Below are 15,731 nucleotides of genomic sequence, written 5' to 3'. Positions count from 1 at the left end.
TTGGTTCCATTCGTACACTCAGAGTTACAGACCTGTAAAGGTCCATTTGGAACCCCCTCAAGTAACCCTGAGGGTCCCTGGACCCAACTTTGAGAATCAAAGGTGTAGAAATTTAGAAAATGGCTTTGGTATCGTCGTCACAATCACCAAATATCATGAGATATTGTGGTTAGGTGCACTGCTTATAACAAAGAGACGGTTTCAGTTGACAAAGTCACATGGACACACACACACACACACACACACACACACACACACACACACAAAACATGCTTGTGAATGAATCACTCGCTTGTCTACTCATTAGTAGCAGTCGATTGATTCAGTTCCTGCTGACATGTCTACTCACTCATGCACACAGCTTGAACTCTTCTGATCAAATAAGTCATGTCATCTTTCTTTTGAAATTCTGTTTATGTGACACGTCACTGTCAGTGGAAACCATGTACTGTATGTCCAAAACCGTTTCTCACTACTTTTGTGCAACACTGTTGTAACAAGAAGTAGAAGTATGGAGATACAAGGTTTCTGCCCGACGGCAACAATATGTGATCGCCATCGAACGGCCTTGATAGGGGGGGGGGGGGAGCTCTGTGTAGCTACCTAAACCTGACCGATTTCTGTTTTGTTTTTTTTGTCTTTATTAATTTGTTAAAAGGATCTGTCCAGCATGGTAGGAGATCGGAAGAGGAGGTGATGAGGCAATCAGCTGAAAGCCACTTCCCCATTTGGCCACAGAGTTTCAGAACGACGACCGCTAACTAATAGTGGCATCAGGCAGCTCTTTCTACTGTGGATGCATACAGTAAGATGACTCTTCCCCCTTTCTGCCTTCTTTAATCCTCTAAACGTCTAGGTGAAGAGGATTGTGCCCGTGATTAAGTTATTTGCAATCACTGACATCACCCTGAAGAAACTGACTCACTGATGCATTGAGAAGCATGTGTTTTTAATGAACATTTTTGTAAATCACACTTCATCACCCAATGGTGTCTTGCAAAGCTAGTAAATAGAAGCTGGCAACGCAATGCATCGCTGTGAGCTTGTAGATTTGCTATTTTAACTTTTTTTTAATGTTTATTTTATGTCCAAAATAGGCATCCATTATTTCATTTTCTTTATTAAATTATAATATATCTTTTTTAATAATCGGATGAAATCGATTTGTACAATAACTCTTGCACCCCTATGTTGAACCACAAACCTGCTATTTAGATCATTATTGCTTCCATTTTACATCTACCAAGACCTGTGATTAATTGGAACTAAAAAGGTTGATGAAGACCTAGGAAGACCTTAAAACTAAGATTGACCACATTATAAATTTGACACTTGTGTACAGGATAACATTCAGTTGCTCATTCACTGTACCACTTTACAAAGTCAAAGTGTGCTGAAATGAGGCTGAAACTGCTGACTTCAATTGAAGAATCACAGGGAATATTGCAAGGAAGAGTAGAAGATACAGTACATTCCTGCCAAGTAGGTTAAGCTCAGGATTGTATGACATGTGTAGCCATGTAGATATTATGGCCGGGGGAACATTCCATGACAGCTGTAGCTGTGACACCAAAAAGACATGAATGTTACGTCCGGCAGGGAATTGCTGTGTAAAGTAATATGCAAGCTCAGTCTTTCTATCTCTTTATGTGGTATGGACTACACACACACACACACACACACACACACACACACACACACACACACACACACATAATACACATATACATACATATGGACACACACACGGAGAACCAAATGAGCTTTGCGCTGCATTTAGCTTGGCAAGGTGCCAACTAGTTTAGCCATATTTGAGAATGAGAAGTATAGGCAGGGCCCAGGGGAGGTCGACTCCTACAGGTTGGCCTGTTCAGCAGGGAGAAGAACTAGATCAGATCGTCTTTCTTTTCAATGTACTTAATCATTCAGTGCAGTTCACAAACGTCTTCGTTCAAATGATGCGCTCAGTGCCTGCGTTCTGGGTAATTAAAAAAACAGACTTCCCACTGTGCCCAGCTCGCACATTTGTGACAATGAGGCATTCATCATGCAGGACATTAGATTACTGTGAGAACATCATGTCAATGTCTTGAGATGTTCTTGGCTAAAGATACATTAGCGTTGATGCTAAGTCCTTTCGTTGCCAGTTGGTACAATACATAAGTATACTGTAGTGTTAGGGATAGGGAGCGCTCGGCTGTGTTAGCTTGGACCGCGTGTGAGGCGGTGTTGACCTGTCAGGGCTCTCGAAAACAAGCGCTCCCTTACATCCCACCTCCTATGGATGCAATAGTATTGTCCATCATGCACATTCAGAAATGAATACATATACAGTACAAGTAATAGGCTGTAGCAAAATGGCTTCCTTCTCATCTGGATGAGGTAGGTTTTACGGCTGTCTGCTTTCAAATAAGTCACAAACCATTTAGTCCTAAAACACAAACAGTTCTGTGGAATATTTGATGAAAATGTAGGAAGGAAAATGGCTAAACACAGTGCTTATGAAACCTCATGACAGTGAGCAGCTGCTGGGGAAGTACACGGTGGAGTTTCTCAACCATGTACGATAAACCATTTAAAATACACCCAGATCTGCATCACTCTGCAGCATACCAGGGCTAATATCTTGTGGTATATAATGTAGCTAAAAACGACTTTACCATGCCCCTCTTTTTGGATTATGCTGGTGGTCCACCGGCTATTCACTATGAATGTTGCCAGAACTTGTTATCTTATCTGTGTTAATTAACTACCAGAGCATTACACTGCTGACTGAGCATGTCTTTGGGCTCCTTAAATTACCGATTCAGTTCAAACGTGCAAGCTTTACATACACAGCTTTTCCACAGCACCATGAAATGGCAATTGTTAACCGCTAATAACGTTAACTATTGCATTTTCTTTTTCACACCGTTTGATGCAAAAACGGTTTAAAAGGTGCCTGATTTATACTGAAGGCCAGACCGCACCAATGCAACCAGGGGCTGTGTTGACTCCAGTGTGAAGTTTTCACTGTCGGTGATTATTTGGCTGGAACAATGTGTTTTATCAAGTCCAGAGTCAGAACAGCCATCTGTTAGGATATTTTAGAGCACTTTGTGCTTCCATATGTTGACAAGCTTTATGGAGATGCTGATTTTCTTTTCCAGCAGGACTTAAACTACTAGTAATTGGTGTTCTGACCATGGCATTACTGTGTGCTTAACTGACCAGCCAACTGGCCTGACCTGAACCCCACAGAGACTCTAATTGTATTGTCAAGAGGAAGGCGGGTCAAGGCAAGGCACTAGACTAAATTATACAAATTAACTTACGGCTGTTATCAAATAAAACCTGGGCTACCACCTCAACAGTGCCACAGGCTGATCACCTCCATTTGGAACTCTTTTGGCCTAATAAATGAGTTCAAAGCTGCAATACGTATGTGGTCTGCTTTTTCAGACCACTTCATGTATCAGGCAAACAGGGAAGCACACATGGGCACGCACGCACTTGCTTATGGCAGTCCATCGTTGTCGATGATGACTTCATATCTCCTGGGGTGGAAAGGGGTTCAGTGCTTGGTGCGCTCATGCCACCTCATATGGCTGTTTAGACCAATTGCGGATCTGCACACTTTTCCACATGTGGGGCAGGTGTGTGTTGAACCTGGTTGGTCAGTCCTTGCAGCGTGCTCATGCCGCTGCCTGCGCTTCTTTGCGCATCTCAGGGATGTCTTCACCTCCAGGTGGGAGACACCTCCAGGTGTCTCGATCTGCTGCTATCCCTTCCAGGTTGGAGGGTGGAATGTTGCAGTCCTATGGTCCTTATAGCGCTTTCGTGGTCCTGCAGACCTCTGGCCGGATCGAAGTTGGCCGTAGAGGATCTGTCGGGGTAGCTGGACTGCAGGCATACGGACCACATGACCTAGCCAGTGGAGCTGTCTGCGTGCCAGAATCACCTCTATGCTGGAAGAGTTGGTGTGTTTGTAAAACCCTTCATAGGTCATGTGGTGCTCTCATGTGATGCCCAAGATCCTTCACAGACAGTGGATGTAAAAGGCCTCCAGGGATCCTATGTGCCGTCTGTATGGTGTCCAGGCTTCAGAGCCATACAGTAGTGTGGACACACATACTGCCTGGTATACTGCTGCCTTGGTTGAGGCCTTCAGGTTCTTGTTGGTGAAGACCTGTGACCATAGGCGACCAAATGCGGCAGAGGCAAGGTTGATGCGGGCTTGGATGTCTGCATCCACATTACAGCTGTGTGAGAGGATGCTGCCGAGGTACTTGACGTGTGGTACCGTTTCCAGAGAGGTGTTAATGTCAATGTAGAAGACCAGTGTGGGTGTGTGCAGAGCTTGGTTGGTTGACTATTTGTCTTCTTGACACACACACACACACACACACACACACACACACACACACACACACACACACACACAGTATCCTCCTCTCAGGGGAAGAGGAAAAACCAAGGTGACACACTCTCATAGGAACACACCAATAACAAGCGGTGGAGGTAGTTCGTAACAGAAACATGCCAACTCCCACAACCTTGTCTAATACGGTAGTCTCACAGACAAGGTGTGGCGTTGGTGTGGTCTCTATTATTGGAGTAAAGAGAGAAAGACAATCAGCTGCACATAGCAGAAAGCTAGACTGCTTTCCATGTCACATGATGAGATAACAATGAATGATGTCATTCTGGGCACATCTCTTCCATGCTCTGACACACATTTGACTCACTGGCATCATGTGTAACTGCACAAACAGGACTCGGGAGTTAACTTTTGATTGTATCTGTAGTTAACACATTTAGGACTAGCCAGACTCTAAAATTGCCTTCTAAATACTGAACTATGTTTTCTGAAAAATTTCAAATATTAATTCAAAAATTACAAAAATGTTATGCTGCTAATATACTGTACATGGCAACAAGGGGTAAAACACCAAACAGGGTTCCCGGCTTCCCGCCCTGGGTTAACATTACAGCATTCATATCTGGCACAGCTATTTTGGCCATGCCATTATTGGCAAACATTTTCAAAGATTTACCAGAATTTTCAACAACAAAAAGATCTTCAAATGTTAAAAAATAGCTCATGTACAGTACAAGCCGTAGCGCAAGCTTGTAGATCAGCTACTTCTTTGGCTATTCATTTTTCAACGAAGTAAGTAAATTAAGTGCAACTGGTGATTCATTATTTTAATTCGCTCCTAAACGTACAATAAGCATTTCTTTAAATATTTGTATTTACTGTTTCCAGTTAAACAAATCTACGCTTGCCATTGCAGATTGACGGGCACACAGTTCAATTCTATCCTTACTGAGGCTTGTTTTGTTTTTATATCATCTCTACATATTGTAATGGATCCTTCGTTAATTATTAGGACAGGAATGTGTATTTAAGCTAACTAGTAACATGCCCTTAGGTCACCAAAGCACAGACAGATAATGTAAGTAAACCTTTTGAGTGGTGCAACCACTCCCTTACGGAGCTATGTGGGTGGCTGGGTGGTTGCCTGGGTCTGCTCGCCGGAACCGGTGCCGGCACCCTGGCCGTGGGTCTGGAGTCTCCGGGGACCCCCACACAGAGTTGCACCACTCACTTCACACGGGTGTGATTTTTTTTTTTTAGATATCTTTTGGGCTTTTTGGTAAATGGTAAATGGTGCATTTATATAGCGCCTTTATCCAAGGCGCTTTACATAGATTGTGCATTACATTCACCCATTCACACACACATTCATACACCGATGGCGGCGGAAGCCATGCAAGGTACCAACCAGCACATCGGGAGCAATTTTGGGTTCAGTGTCTTGCCCAAGGACACTTCGACATGTAGACAGGAGGAGCCGGGATTCGAACCGCTGACCCACGGATCATTGGACGACCTGCTCTACCTCCTGAGCCACAGTGGCTTTTTCCACCTTTATTGATAGTTGAAAGTATACCGACAGGAAATGGGGAGAGAGATGGGGGGGAAGACACGCGGCAAAGGCCGTCGGGATCGGGAGTCGAACCCGCGGCACGCCGTCCGGCTGCCTCAGCAGCCTAGGTGCCCAGACGGTTGAGCTAACCGTCCGGGCCTAAGTAAACTTTTTTTAACCAGGCAACTAACTCCATTATTAAAATAACCCATTATTAATTATGGCTTCCTCAGAAGCTGGATGCAGTGCCTATAATCTTCAATAGTTTGTTATCCTTGTATGGGGAGGTGGAAAGCACAAGAACTGTGGCTGATACACAGGCTACAGCCACAGTTCCTGAAACAACTCCTCACCCACTCATTGGGTTGGCAATTTGGCATCAACAATGCAGTATGCTTTGTTGTTGCCAGAGAAATCTGAAACTAAAACTAAAATGTAATGTAATATCCTGGCTCCAGGCTGTGACATCTTAATGTAATGGCAAACTCTTAGCCTGATTACTGCCGTAATCAGGCTAAATTGTATACTGATTCAGACTGAGTGGTGTAAGACCTACTTTTTCTAACACACACACACATACACACACGCACAACTGATGAGGATTGTCTATACAAAATGTACCCCCCATCCCCCCTGCACTTTTATTTTTCACTTGGAAAATAAGCTCAAAGAACAGCCCCAGGCAGACAATTTTATGGATATTTCAAAACGATTCTTATGTAGTCTGTCTAAAAGAAACATATTTTCCCCTGCTAACGGCTTCATACAGGCCGCTACAACAGACTGGCTTGTATGTTATGTTCCTCTTGGGAGAATAATCTCCAATCCATTTCTATTGGTTTCCCTGTGTGAAAAACCTCCCGACAGTCTCTCCACATGGATAGAGTGCGGTCAGCAACAATCAACCTGCCCATCGGACACTGTCCATTAGCTGAATTCCTGCCTATTTCATTATCTGAGTGTGTGTGTGTGTGTGTGTGTGTGTGTGTGTGTGTGTGTGTGTGCAGTTGCAGTACTCCCATGGGCCCAAATCAGAGCCTCCACCCCCTTTCTACTATTCCACAGACCCTGCACAACCAAGATTGCCCCTAGCTGCTTTCCTTCAACAGGGCACACTTAACCAGTATGCAAAAGGCTATTGGCTTATTTAAAAGTGTATTTCTGCTAATTCCCTGCTACTGGATACATCCCTGCTACTGGATTGATTGATTGAAAATTGTTTGTGGAATGAGTTCAGTTCAACGAAAGTACAGGTCAATACAAATTCTGCTCAGAGGATAAAACCAGAAAATGCACCAAGTCTTGTTTACATGACGAGGTCCTCCATTTTAAATTCACCAGAACATTTAAAGACCAACAAATATACACTTCCATGCAAAAAATAAATAAATCATATACACAGTTAGAAAAATAGGGAACATGTGTACAGTATGGGCCAGTTTTGAATTGCAGCCGACCCCATAAGTGCTCTTTGAGAGCGGTTTTGAAGGAGTCTAGGGATTCACATTTCTTGTTGGTAGGGCGTTCCACATTTTAGCGGGATGGAATTTAACCCCCTGTAAAGAAATAACTGTTGCTTTGCCATTGGGTGAACACAGTTGAGAGTCATGTGAACCGTGAGTGAGCCCAAGGCTAGCAACCGTTTGGCTCTGTAGTGGAAACTGGGCTATTCTTCGAGCCGGTGTCAGATTTCCCTGTTGCTTCCATTCCTGCCGCTAACACCCAAGGCCTTCCATTGATTTATACAGCCACAATTCCAGAACAACGCCAAGGCTTCAAGATCATTGTGATAATAGGTGTGGTGTGCATGCATGGGACAAAACTGAAACTACACTAGTGGAGCTTTCGGTTTCTGTGGAAACACTGAATATATTTTTGGAAAGTATTGAAGTATTGTTGCTGTTGACTTTGATTGGTAAAGTGGAAGGCAACGTTGCCCTGCTGTTCAACTTCTGTTTGTCCTTAATTAAGAAGACGGGTAATTCATTGAATTTTGTCAATTAGATCAGCTGGCCTGAAAATCTGACTGTGGTTAAGTCTCGATCATTCAGCATTTGTTGTACGCCCCTCACCAATAACGGTGGCAACAGAGAATAGCGCTTTTATCCAAAGCGCTTTACATTGTGCATTACATTCACCCATTCATAGAATTTCACACACGCATTCATACACAGATGGCGGAGGAAACCATACAAGGCACAAACCTGCACATCGGAATCAATTAGGGGTTCAGAGTCTTGCTCAAGTACACTTTGACACTAAGAGCCCGGGATCGAACTGGAAACCTTGCGGTTCCCAACCGGCTGCTCTACTGGAGTGTATGCTTCAGCATTCTGTTGCATGTGGTTCATTTAAGGTGGTTTGCTGTTTGCTGTGTACACAGTCTTTGTTGAGTTGTGACACACGTGCTTGCCACAGGGATCGACCCACGTAGACATACTTGTAATGTGATCCTCCCCTTTGGTTTAGGGATGTTAGTTGATCTGCAATACCACATTGTATTGATTTGATGTAGTTGAAGAACTACAGTATTTTGATATTTTGTCATTTGGTATTGTTTCAGTGAACTGATGTAGTTTACTTGTGTTTATAACGAAGTATGCTGCTGTTTAAAATATTGGCCACTGTTTTGGCCCTGCTTGTATAAATGCTATTGTCATGATGTATAAGAAGACCCCTTGCTTACATGTTTACACAAATAGTGAATTGTTGCCTTTTTTCTTTTTGTCTGAGGCAAAGATCAATGTTGTCTGAGGAAGTCTAGATATCAACATTCAACATGCGTCTAAATTTGTCTATTTCTTAGTTTTCTTTTATTGCTAGTGCCCATTATAGAAATCTGAAAGAGTCACTTAACTAATTAGATTTGCCTGGAAGACAGCCAAAAAGTGCTGCTGTTTATTTTACAGTGCCTGTTTTGTATGGACGGGATGAGCCTTTGCTTGTAGGAAAAAAGGGAGGGTCTGCTCCTGGGAGCTTGCTATTAGCAGGAAATGCACATAAACATTGCCCATGAGCATGGTTGGTGACTTCTGTATGCTTTCCATGTTGCCTCTCACTCTTGTTCCAAAATACCTGTGGGATTTGTTTTTGGTTTAATTGGGGTGGGGCGGTCATTGCAAGGCCTGCACAAAGCTGTTTTTCATTTCATTTTCAGCCTTTTGTTTTTACCTTGATGCTGATGGAGAGAACAAAACTTTATTAAAAAATCTTATCCTTGAGAGAGTGACATCACTCTTTCTCCTTTTATATTTTACTACTCGATTTAAACTACACCTCTTTAGTTTGTTTGTTTTTTAACTCCAAATTGTGCTTGTTATATTTCATACTTTTGTTTTTGCATTTTCAGAACTCTGACAAGATGTCCTCACCGGGAGCCGAGGAGCCTCCGTCCCCCGGCAGCAGTCAGGGAGACACCCGACTGCAAAGCAAGAAGCCTCCCAGCCTGGTCATAGATATCCCTCCTACTGAGGACCAGCGGGACACAGCTGACCATGTCCCTGCTAAACAGGTAGCCTGGCTTGGCCTTGATTTGTCACAGCTCGCTTCCTCTGTACATCAGTGGTTTTCAACCTTTTTCATATCAAGGCCCATTATTTATTATGCATTTGAGCCACGGATCAGCATTTGATGAGATTTTGCGTCTCAGACCCAAAACTAAACAATTTATTTTTGGATAAGATGTTGTCCACAATTCTGTGCTGTATTGATGTGGTACCATAACGGCCAAGCTACACCAGGCTTTTCACGCACAAAACGTGCGCGTTTAACCCTGCTTGTGCGTTTAATTTAGGTCCAGTCCTATTTAAAAAAACGCACGCGCGGGCCGCGCGTTTAGGGTAAACGCGCGAGAAAAGCCTGGTGTAGCTTGGCCGTAAGAGAGTGTGAGCCTCTGCTATATTTTATTCAATGGCCGAGTCCTTTTTGAAGAGTTTACACCCTGCTAATTTTAACGGAGAATACCGGTAATAATCTCCCTTTAAAAAATAGTGTGCAGTTGGGGGATGTCTTGTCATTGCAGGTGTTTAAAATTAGTAATTTAGCACAGCCTGATTACACTATTATGAGTCATTCTGGTTCACCAAAATCAATGAGTGCGTTTGTCATTAGTAAAAAATCACACCCGTGTGAACTGAGTGGTGCAACTCCTCTCTCTCTCTCTCTCTATCTCTCTCTCTCTCTCTCTCTCTCTCTCTCTCTCTCTCTCTCTCTCTGTGTGTAATTAGCAGGCAACAGTGCAACACTATCTCGCTTTCTCTGTTTCTGGCACAACAGCGCCACTTTTGCCCCTACTGCTACTCATAGTCAGAGGACGGACAGACATTGCTGTTCCTTGGAGTGGTTGCACCACTCAAGAAAGAAATTACCACTTGGTATCTGGCTACTACAGACAACCTTGCCTTTCCTGTCTAAACTGATTAATTCAGGTGCTATGACTACAGCCCCATCACTGTGTGAAAAAGATAAGAAAGAAATCTTGCGGTTGAATGAAAATGTGGAAGTTCAATAGTATTTTGAACCCAGACCAAATAGGAAGTCCCTTAGAGAAAAACTGTCTAAAGACGACACTTTTTAAAAGCAAAAGAATAAGGAACTGAAATATAGCTTAAAAAAACGCCTTGTAAATAAATACTGCATAGAAACTACTCATTACAGGAATTACCATGGTGGGTACCTTTACTTGAAACTAAATCTTAAAGTCTTAAACCACTTACTTACTGTTACTTACTAGCTATAATATATTTTTATGTGATTGAGCACTAGTTACTCTGAACAGTTGAAGACTATGAAGAGACTAAGCTCTGTGTCCTGTCCCTAATTATGCAGCGTAGAATTTGGGGCAGCTGCCTAGCGTTTATGGGCACAGGGCCATACGTTTCCCCATTATGAACCCCATGTTTCCAGACTACAAACCATGAGCTGCAAAGTTATGTTTGAAGTCAATATATTTTAACACAAACTGTTAACTGCAGTTAGTTTCTCATATAAATAAATAGTATAGTATGTAGAGTCCTAGTTATGTAGCACTGTCGGAGTAGAAGACAAAAGAACAATGTCCCCAAATTTACTGTTGAGGTTCCTTCACAATGTATGCATGCATGACTCGGCATGCTAAACTCAGCACACAGAAAAATGTTAATTTAACCCCGTGAGACAATGTGAATGGTCCATTTTTAGGCTCTCAATATGCAGTTACCAGGGAGCATGTATACAGGTGTTTACTCAAAGTGCAGTATTCAAATAGAATAGTCTATGCAAAATGTTACTGTAGGTAATGGTATATCTGTTCTTCTACTGAAGTTAACTTGAAGTGCAGGAACTACATTAGCAACAGTTACTTTGATGACAGATGATCTGTTATGGCATCTTGTAACCTCATTTTTATTTCTATAACATGGAGTTCAGTGTACTAACAAAGCAACAATTTTAGTGTCACCTCTTTCTTTTCCATCAAATCTATTATTTTTTTGTTTGTAATCTTTTTTTTGATCAAAGTTTCTTTATTAATTTTTCAAGTCACATATGAGTCAAAAATAGCATACAAAAATTGTTGATTTTATTTACCCCTCCCTCCCCCCAGAGTTCCCGCTCTGAAAGAGCCACAACCCCGGTATCTTGTACCATTAACAATGAAATGAAAGGCACATACAAATGTACATATACATATTCAAAAATAGAAGAAATTAATCAAATATTAGACAAATCTATCATTTTAAAGGAGGTGCAAACATTAATATTGGCACATTATATTTCTATATACTGTAGCCCATGCTGGCCTCTTCATATTATCTTGCATTTCGTCTGGCTCTGCCTGCTATTATGAATGCACATTTTGGCAGCATGAGATCCTTGCTAAAGAACACACAGATCAAACCACACCAAAGCAGGAACCAGAGCTTTTGGGGTGGCTTTCAGTATTGCCACCAGACCAGACGGTCCTCTTTTCTGCCAGAATGCTTGGTATAGTTGGTATAATGCTCCAAGGAATCATAACATATCTTTCACATATACGGTCTTCTAGAATTTGGTCTATGCACAATAGTTTATTTTAAGAGCACGAAAATGTCTTTCTAGCAGTACCTGCTAGTTGTGGTTACTCTTTTGGTCTTTTTATGTGGATGTGTAAGCCACATTTCCTTCCAACATTCCTACTAGTAAAAGCCATCACAATAAATGAAAGGATCGAGTGGGTCTGAACTTATTTGTATCAAATACCCCATACTAGGATTGTAGGTCTTTACAGTTTATGTACAATATCAAAAAGTGGCGACTATATGAATGGAAGCAGGTGGTGCTTTGCAGCAGCTTTACATGTTGATCAGTTTATATATATCTCAACTCATCAACATGTAAAGCTGCTATAAAGTAGGTTAAAAATATAAATATGAGGGTTTAAGCGGTTATAATAAATTCAATCCTATATGAATGCAATATACTGCCCCCCTGTGGGCCAAGTTTAAAAAGGTGAACATACAGTATGCATATGTTGCCTACAATTCACTGTAGGCGGAATGACTTGAGCACAAGACTAGGTGTAATGACGGCTTGGATCTCAGGCTCCATGTGGCTAGTCTATGACATTGGTTATCTATGCTGTATCTACGGAGTATGATCCCATATTTGGATAAGCTTGGATACAGCTGCCTGATCCAGGGGCAATCGCATCCATTATAAAATGAAAGTTAACACAATATATGCCAGGTTTGAGATTTCTCGTATATAGAGCTTAAACCCGCTTTAGAGGCTCAGATTGAGGTGATATGGGGTGAGGGGCGATGTTAGGAGTTCAATAAAAAAATATCGCGACGTCCCCGTTAGCATATTAGTGCTTCTGACGCTAGGAAAGGTTGTTGACTGTGGCACGAAAATGGTGCTTTCTTGGCCTACTGGTAATGTGCACAACACCTTTGGTTCTGATCATTGACACATTTGTAGAGGTCTTGTTTCCTAGAGAGCCATGCTGTAAAAACCTTGGTGTGTTTACAAGTGACCTATTTTGTAACACAGAAGCCAATACTCTTTAGGGTTAGGCTTTATTGAGGGTTTTTCTGTGGGTGGAATGGTTCCCAGATTGCCATTATGGTGCTACTGGCACCAAAAACCTGTGTTTTAGTGCTATGGCATACCAAGTTACGCCTGTAGAGGCATTGGCATAGCAGCCTTTTATGCATGTCTTTCTTTTGTTTGTGTCATGTCTTTTTTTTAATTGGTCTATGAGTCCATAATTAAGTTGATGAATCCAACGCCATGTATTAGCCGTGAGTCATGGTCCTTGTACATAACTCGTGGTTAACCTATTTTGGGCGGGAACCCCTTTTGGTGTTTTAAAGCATTATGTTATACTTTAGCTATTAAAAAATAGCAGATCTACAAGCTCATAGCGCGGCACTCGGTGCCGCGCTACGAGCTTGTAGGTCTGCTATTTTTGAGAATTCGTGAAAATGTGGCGCAAATCTTTGAACATATTCTTTCAGAGTGAACGTTTTTAACTCAAATCTTTGCTTCTGGGGGGGTCCCTGGAACAACATATTTTCAGATGGGAGTCGGCCGCCAATTTCATATATTTTTGGGGGTTCTTGACATGAAAATGTTTGAGAACCACTGACCTAGAAACATGGGGTTTTTCAGAAAACTGTCATGATTTAGAAGACATTTTGTATAATCGGTCTCGGTCGAAATGGGTTAAGTGGCAGCATGGTCACTGGATTGTTTTAGCCATTTGTCCCCCTTTACTGTAGAGTGCAATTCCTTGTAAAGCCCAAACATATGGCTCAGTTATGGTTCCTTTAGTGCTCCAGTGACTCACAAAATGACAAGACAATTATCCCTGCCAACTGGCAGTTACTTCTGGGCAGGATAATGGAGTCATGGCACCTCGCATAACGAAATGAGACAACTCGGTAACAATTCTGTAGCCTGCGGGTTGCACGCAACGTAACTTTGTGAATAAAGCATTCAGCAATAACTGACAGCACAAACTATCAATGGGAGAAGTTTGCAATTAAATAACAATAGTGTGATGTTGGCCGTGGCTCAGCGGTCCAGGCACCTTTGGCTGGTAATCCAGTCTGGCAGTTCGACTCCCGATCCCGACGGCCTTTACTGCATGTCACCCCCCCAACTCTTTCCCCATTAAAAAATAGTGGGATGTTCACTTCAGAAAGTGGATAGAGACAGAATAGGAGAGATGTAATGCGGCACGATTTGATCAGATGTTGATATGTTTTGAGATAGGCTGGGGGTCTTAACCACTGAAGGGTAACCGGTTGCACTCAGAGATAGGCTGGGGGTCTTAACCACTGAATGGTAACCGGTTGCACTCAGAGATAGGCTGGGGGTCTTAACCACTGAAGGGTAACCGGTTGCACTCAGAGATAGGCTGGGGGTCTTAACCACTGAAGGGTAACCGGTTGCACTCAGAGATAGGCTGGGGGTCTTAACCACTGAAGGGTAACCGGTTCCACTCAGAGATAGGCTGGGGGTCTTAACCACTGAAGGGTAACCGGTTCCACTCAGAGATAGGCTGGGGGTCTTAACCACTGAAGGGTAACCGGTTGCACTCAGAGATAGGCTGGGGGTCTTAACCACTGAATGGTAACCGGTTGCACTCAGAGATAGGCTGGGGGTCTTAACCACTGAATGGTAACCGGTTGCACTCAGAGATAGGCTGGGGGTCTTAACCACTGAATGGTAACCGGTTGCACTCAGAGATAGGCTGGGGGTCTTAACCACTGAATGGTAACCGGTTCCACTCAGAGATAGGCTGGGGGTCTTAACCACTGAAGGGTAACCGGTTGCACTCAGAGATAGGCTGGGGGTCTTAACCACTGAAGGGTAACCGGTTGCACTCAGAGATAGGCTGGGGGTCTTAACCACTGAATGGTAACCGGTTGCACAGGCTGGGGGTCTTAACCACTGAATGGTAACCGGTTGCACAGGCTGGGGGTCTTAACCACTGAATGGTAACCGGTTGCACAGGCTGGGGGTCTTAACCACTGAATGGTAACCGGTTGCACAGGCTGGGGGTCTTAACCACTGAATGGTAACCGGTTGCACTCAGAGATAGGCTGGGGGTCTTAACCACTGAATGGTAACCGGTTGCACTCAGAGATAGGCTGGGGGTCTTAACCACTGAATGGTAACCGGTTGCACTCAGAGATAGGCTGGGGGTCTTAACCACTGAATGGTAACCGGTTGCACTCAGAGATAGGCTGGGGGTCTTAACCACTGAATGGTAACCGGTTGCACTCAGAGATAGGCTGGGGGTCTTAACCACTGAATGGTAACCGGTTGCACTCAGAGATAGGCTGGGGGTCTTAACCACTGAATGGTAACCGGTTGCACTCAGAGATAGGCTGGGGGTCTTAACCACTGAATGGTAACCGGTTGCACTCAGAGATAGGCTGGGGGTCTTAACCACTGAAGGGTAACCGGAATGACAAATCAACTCACACTACAGATTGATATCCATGCTTTATAGGGATGTGCCGATGAGACACTTTGGCCGATATCGATAATCCGTTATAATTAATTGCTGTTATGGCTGATAACCGATATTACCGATGTCGATATGATCTCATTCTGTATTGAAAATTTTTAAAAAATCGACGCGTAACTTCTAATAGATTGTTCTATAATCGACAATAGTCGGAGATTAACTACATAAACCCTATTTTATCCGTTATTGTACAACGTTGTGTAACAAGAACAGCAGAGCCGGAAACTTTCATGTTTTTTCAAAATCGTCATTTTTAAAATTAAACTTGATAAACATTTTGTTTCTCTTAATGGATTAAGTCGATTAGTTCAATTAACTGT

General features: G+C 42.9%; 1 protein-coding gene across 4 annotated transcripts in view; it reads left to right on the top strand.

Moving 5' to 3' along the window:
• LOC306922413 (inactive rhomboid protein 2-like) overlaps positions 1 to 15,731 on the top strand; it is a 40,172-nt gene that overhangs the window by 3,192 nt on the left and 21,249 nt on the right. For 2 of the 4 annotated variants that reach the window (XM_079500000.1, XM_079499997.1), the window contains exons 2-3: positions 659 to 805; positions 9,262 to 9,423. In XM_079500000.1, the coding sequence (XP_079356126.1) occupies positions 797 to 805; positions 9,262 to 9,423 (171 nt within the window). In that variant the 5' untranslated portion in view covers positions 659 to 796. The remainder of the gene's footprint in view (positions 1 to 658; positions 806 to 9,261; positions 9,424 to 15,731) is intronic. The other 2 variants (XM_079499998.1, XM_079499999.1) reach the window with 2 other exon arrangements.

Source organism: Electrona antarctica (assembly GCF_951216825.1).
Source record: "Electrona antarctica genome assembly, chromosome: 4".
In the NCBI taxonomy this organism is placed as follows: Eukaryota; Metazoa; Chordata; class Actinopteri; order Myctophiformes; family Myctophidae; genus Electrona; species Electrona antarctica.
Note: the sequence above shows the minus strand (reverse complement) of the source record. Positions and strands in the feature narration are given on the sequence as shown.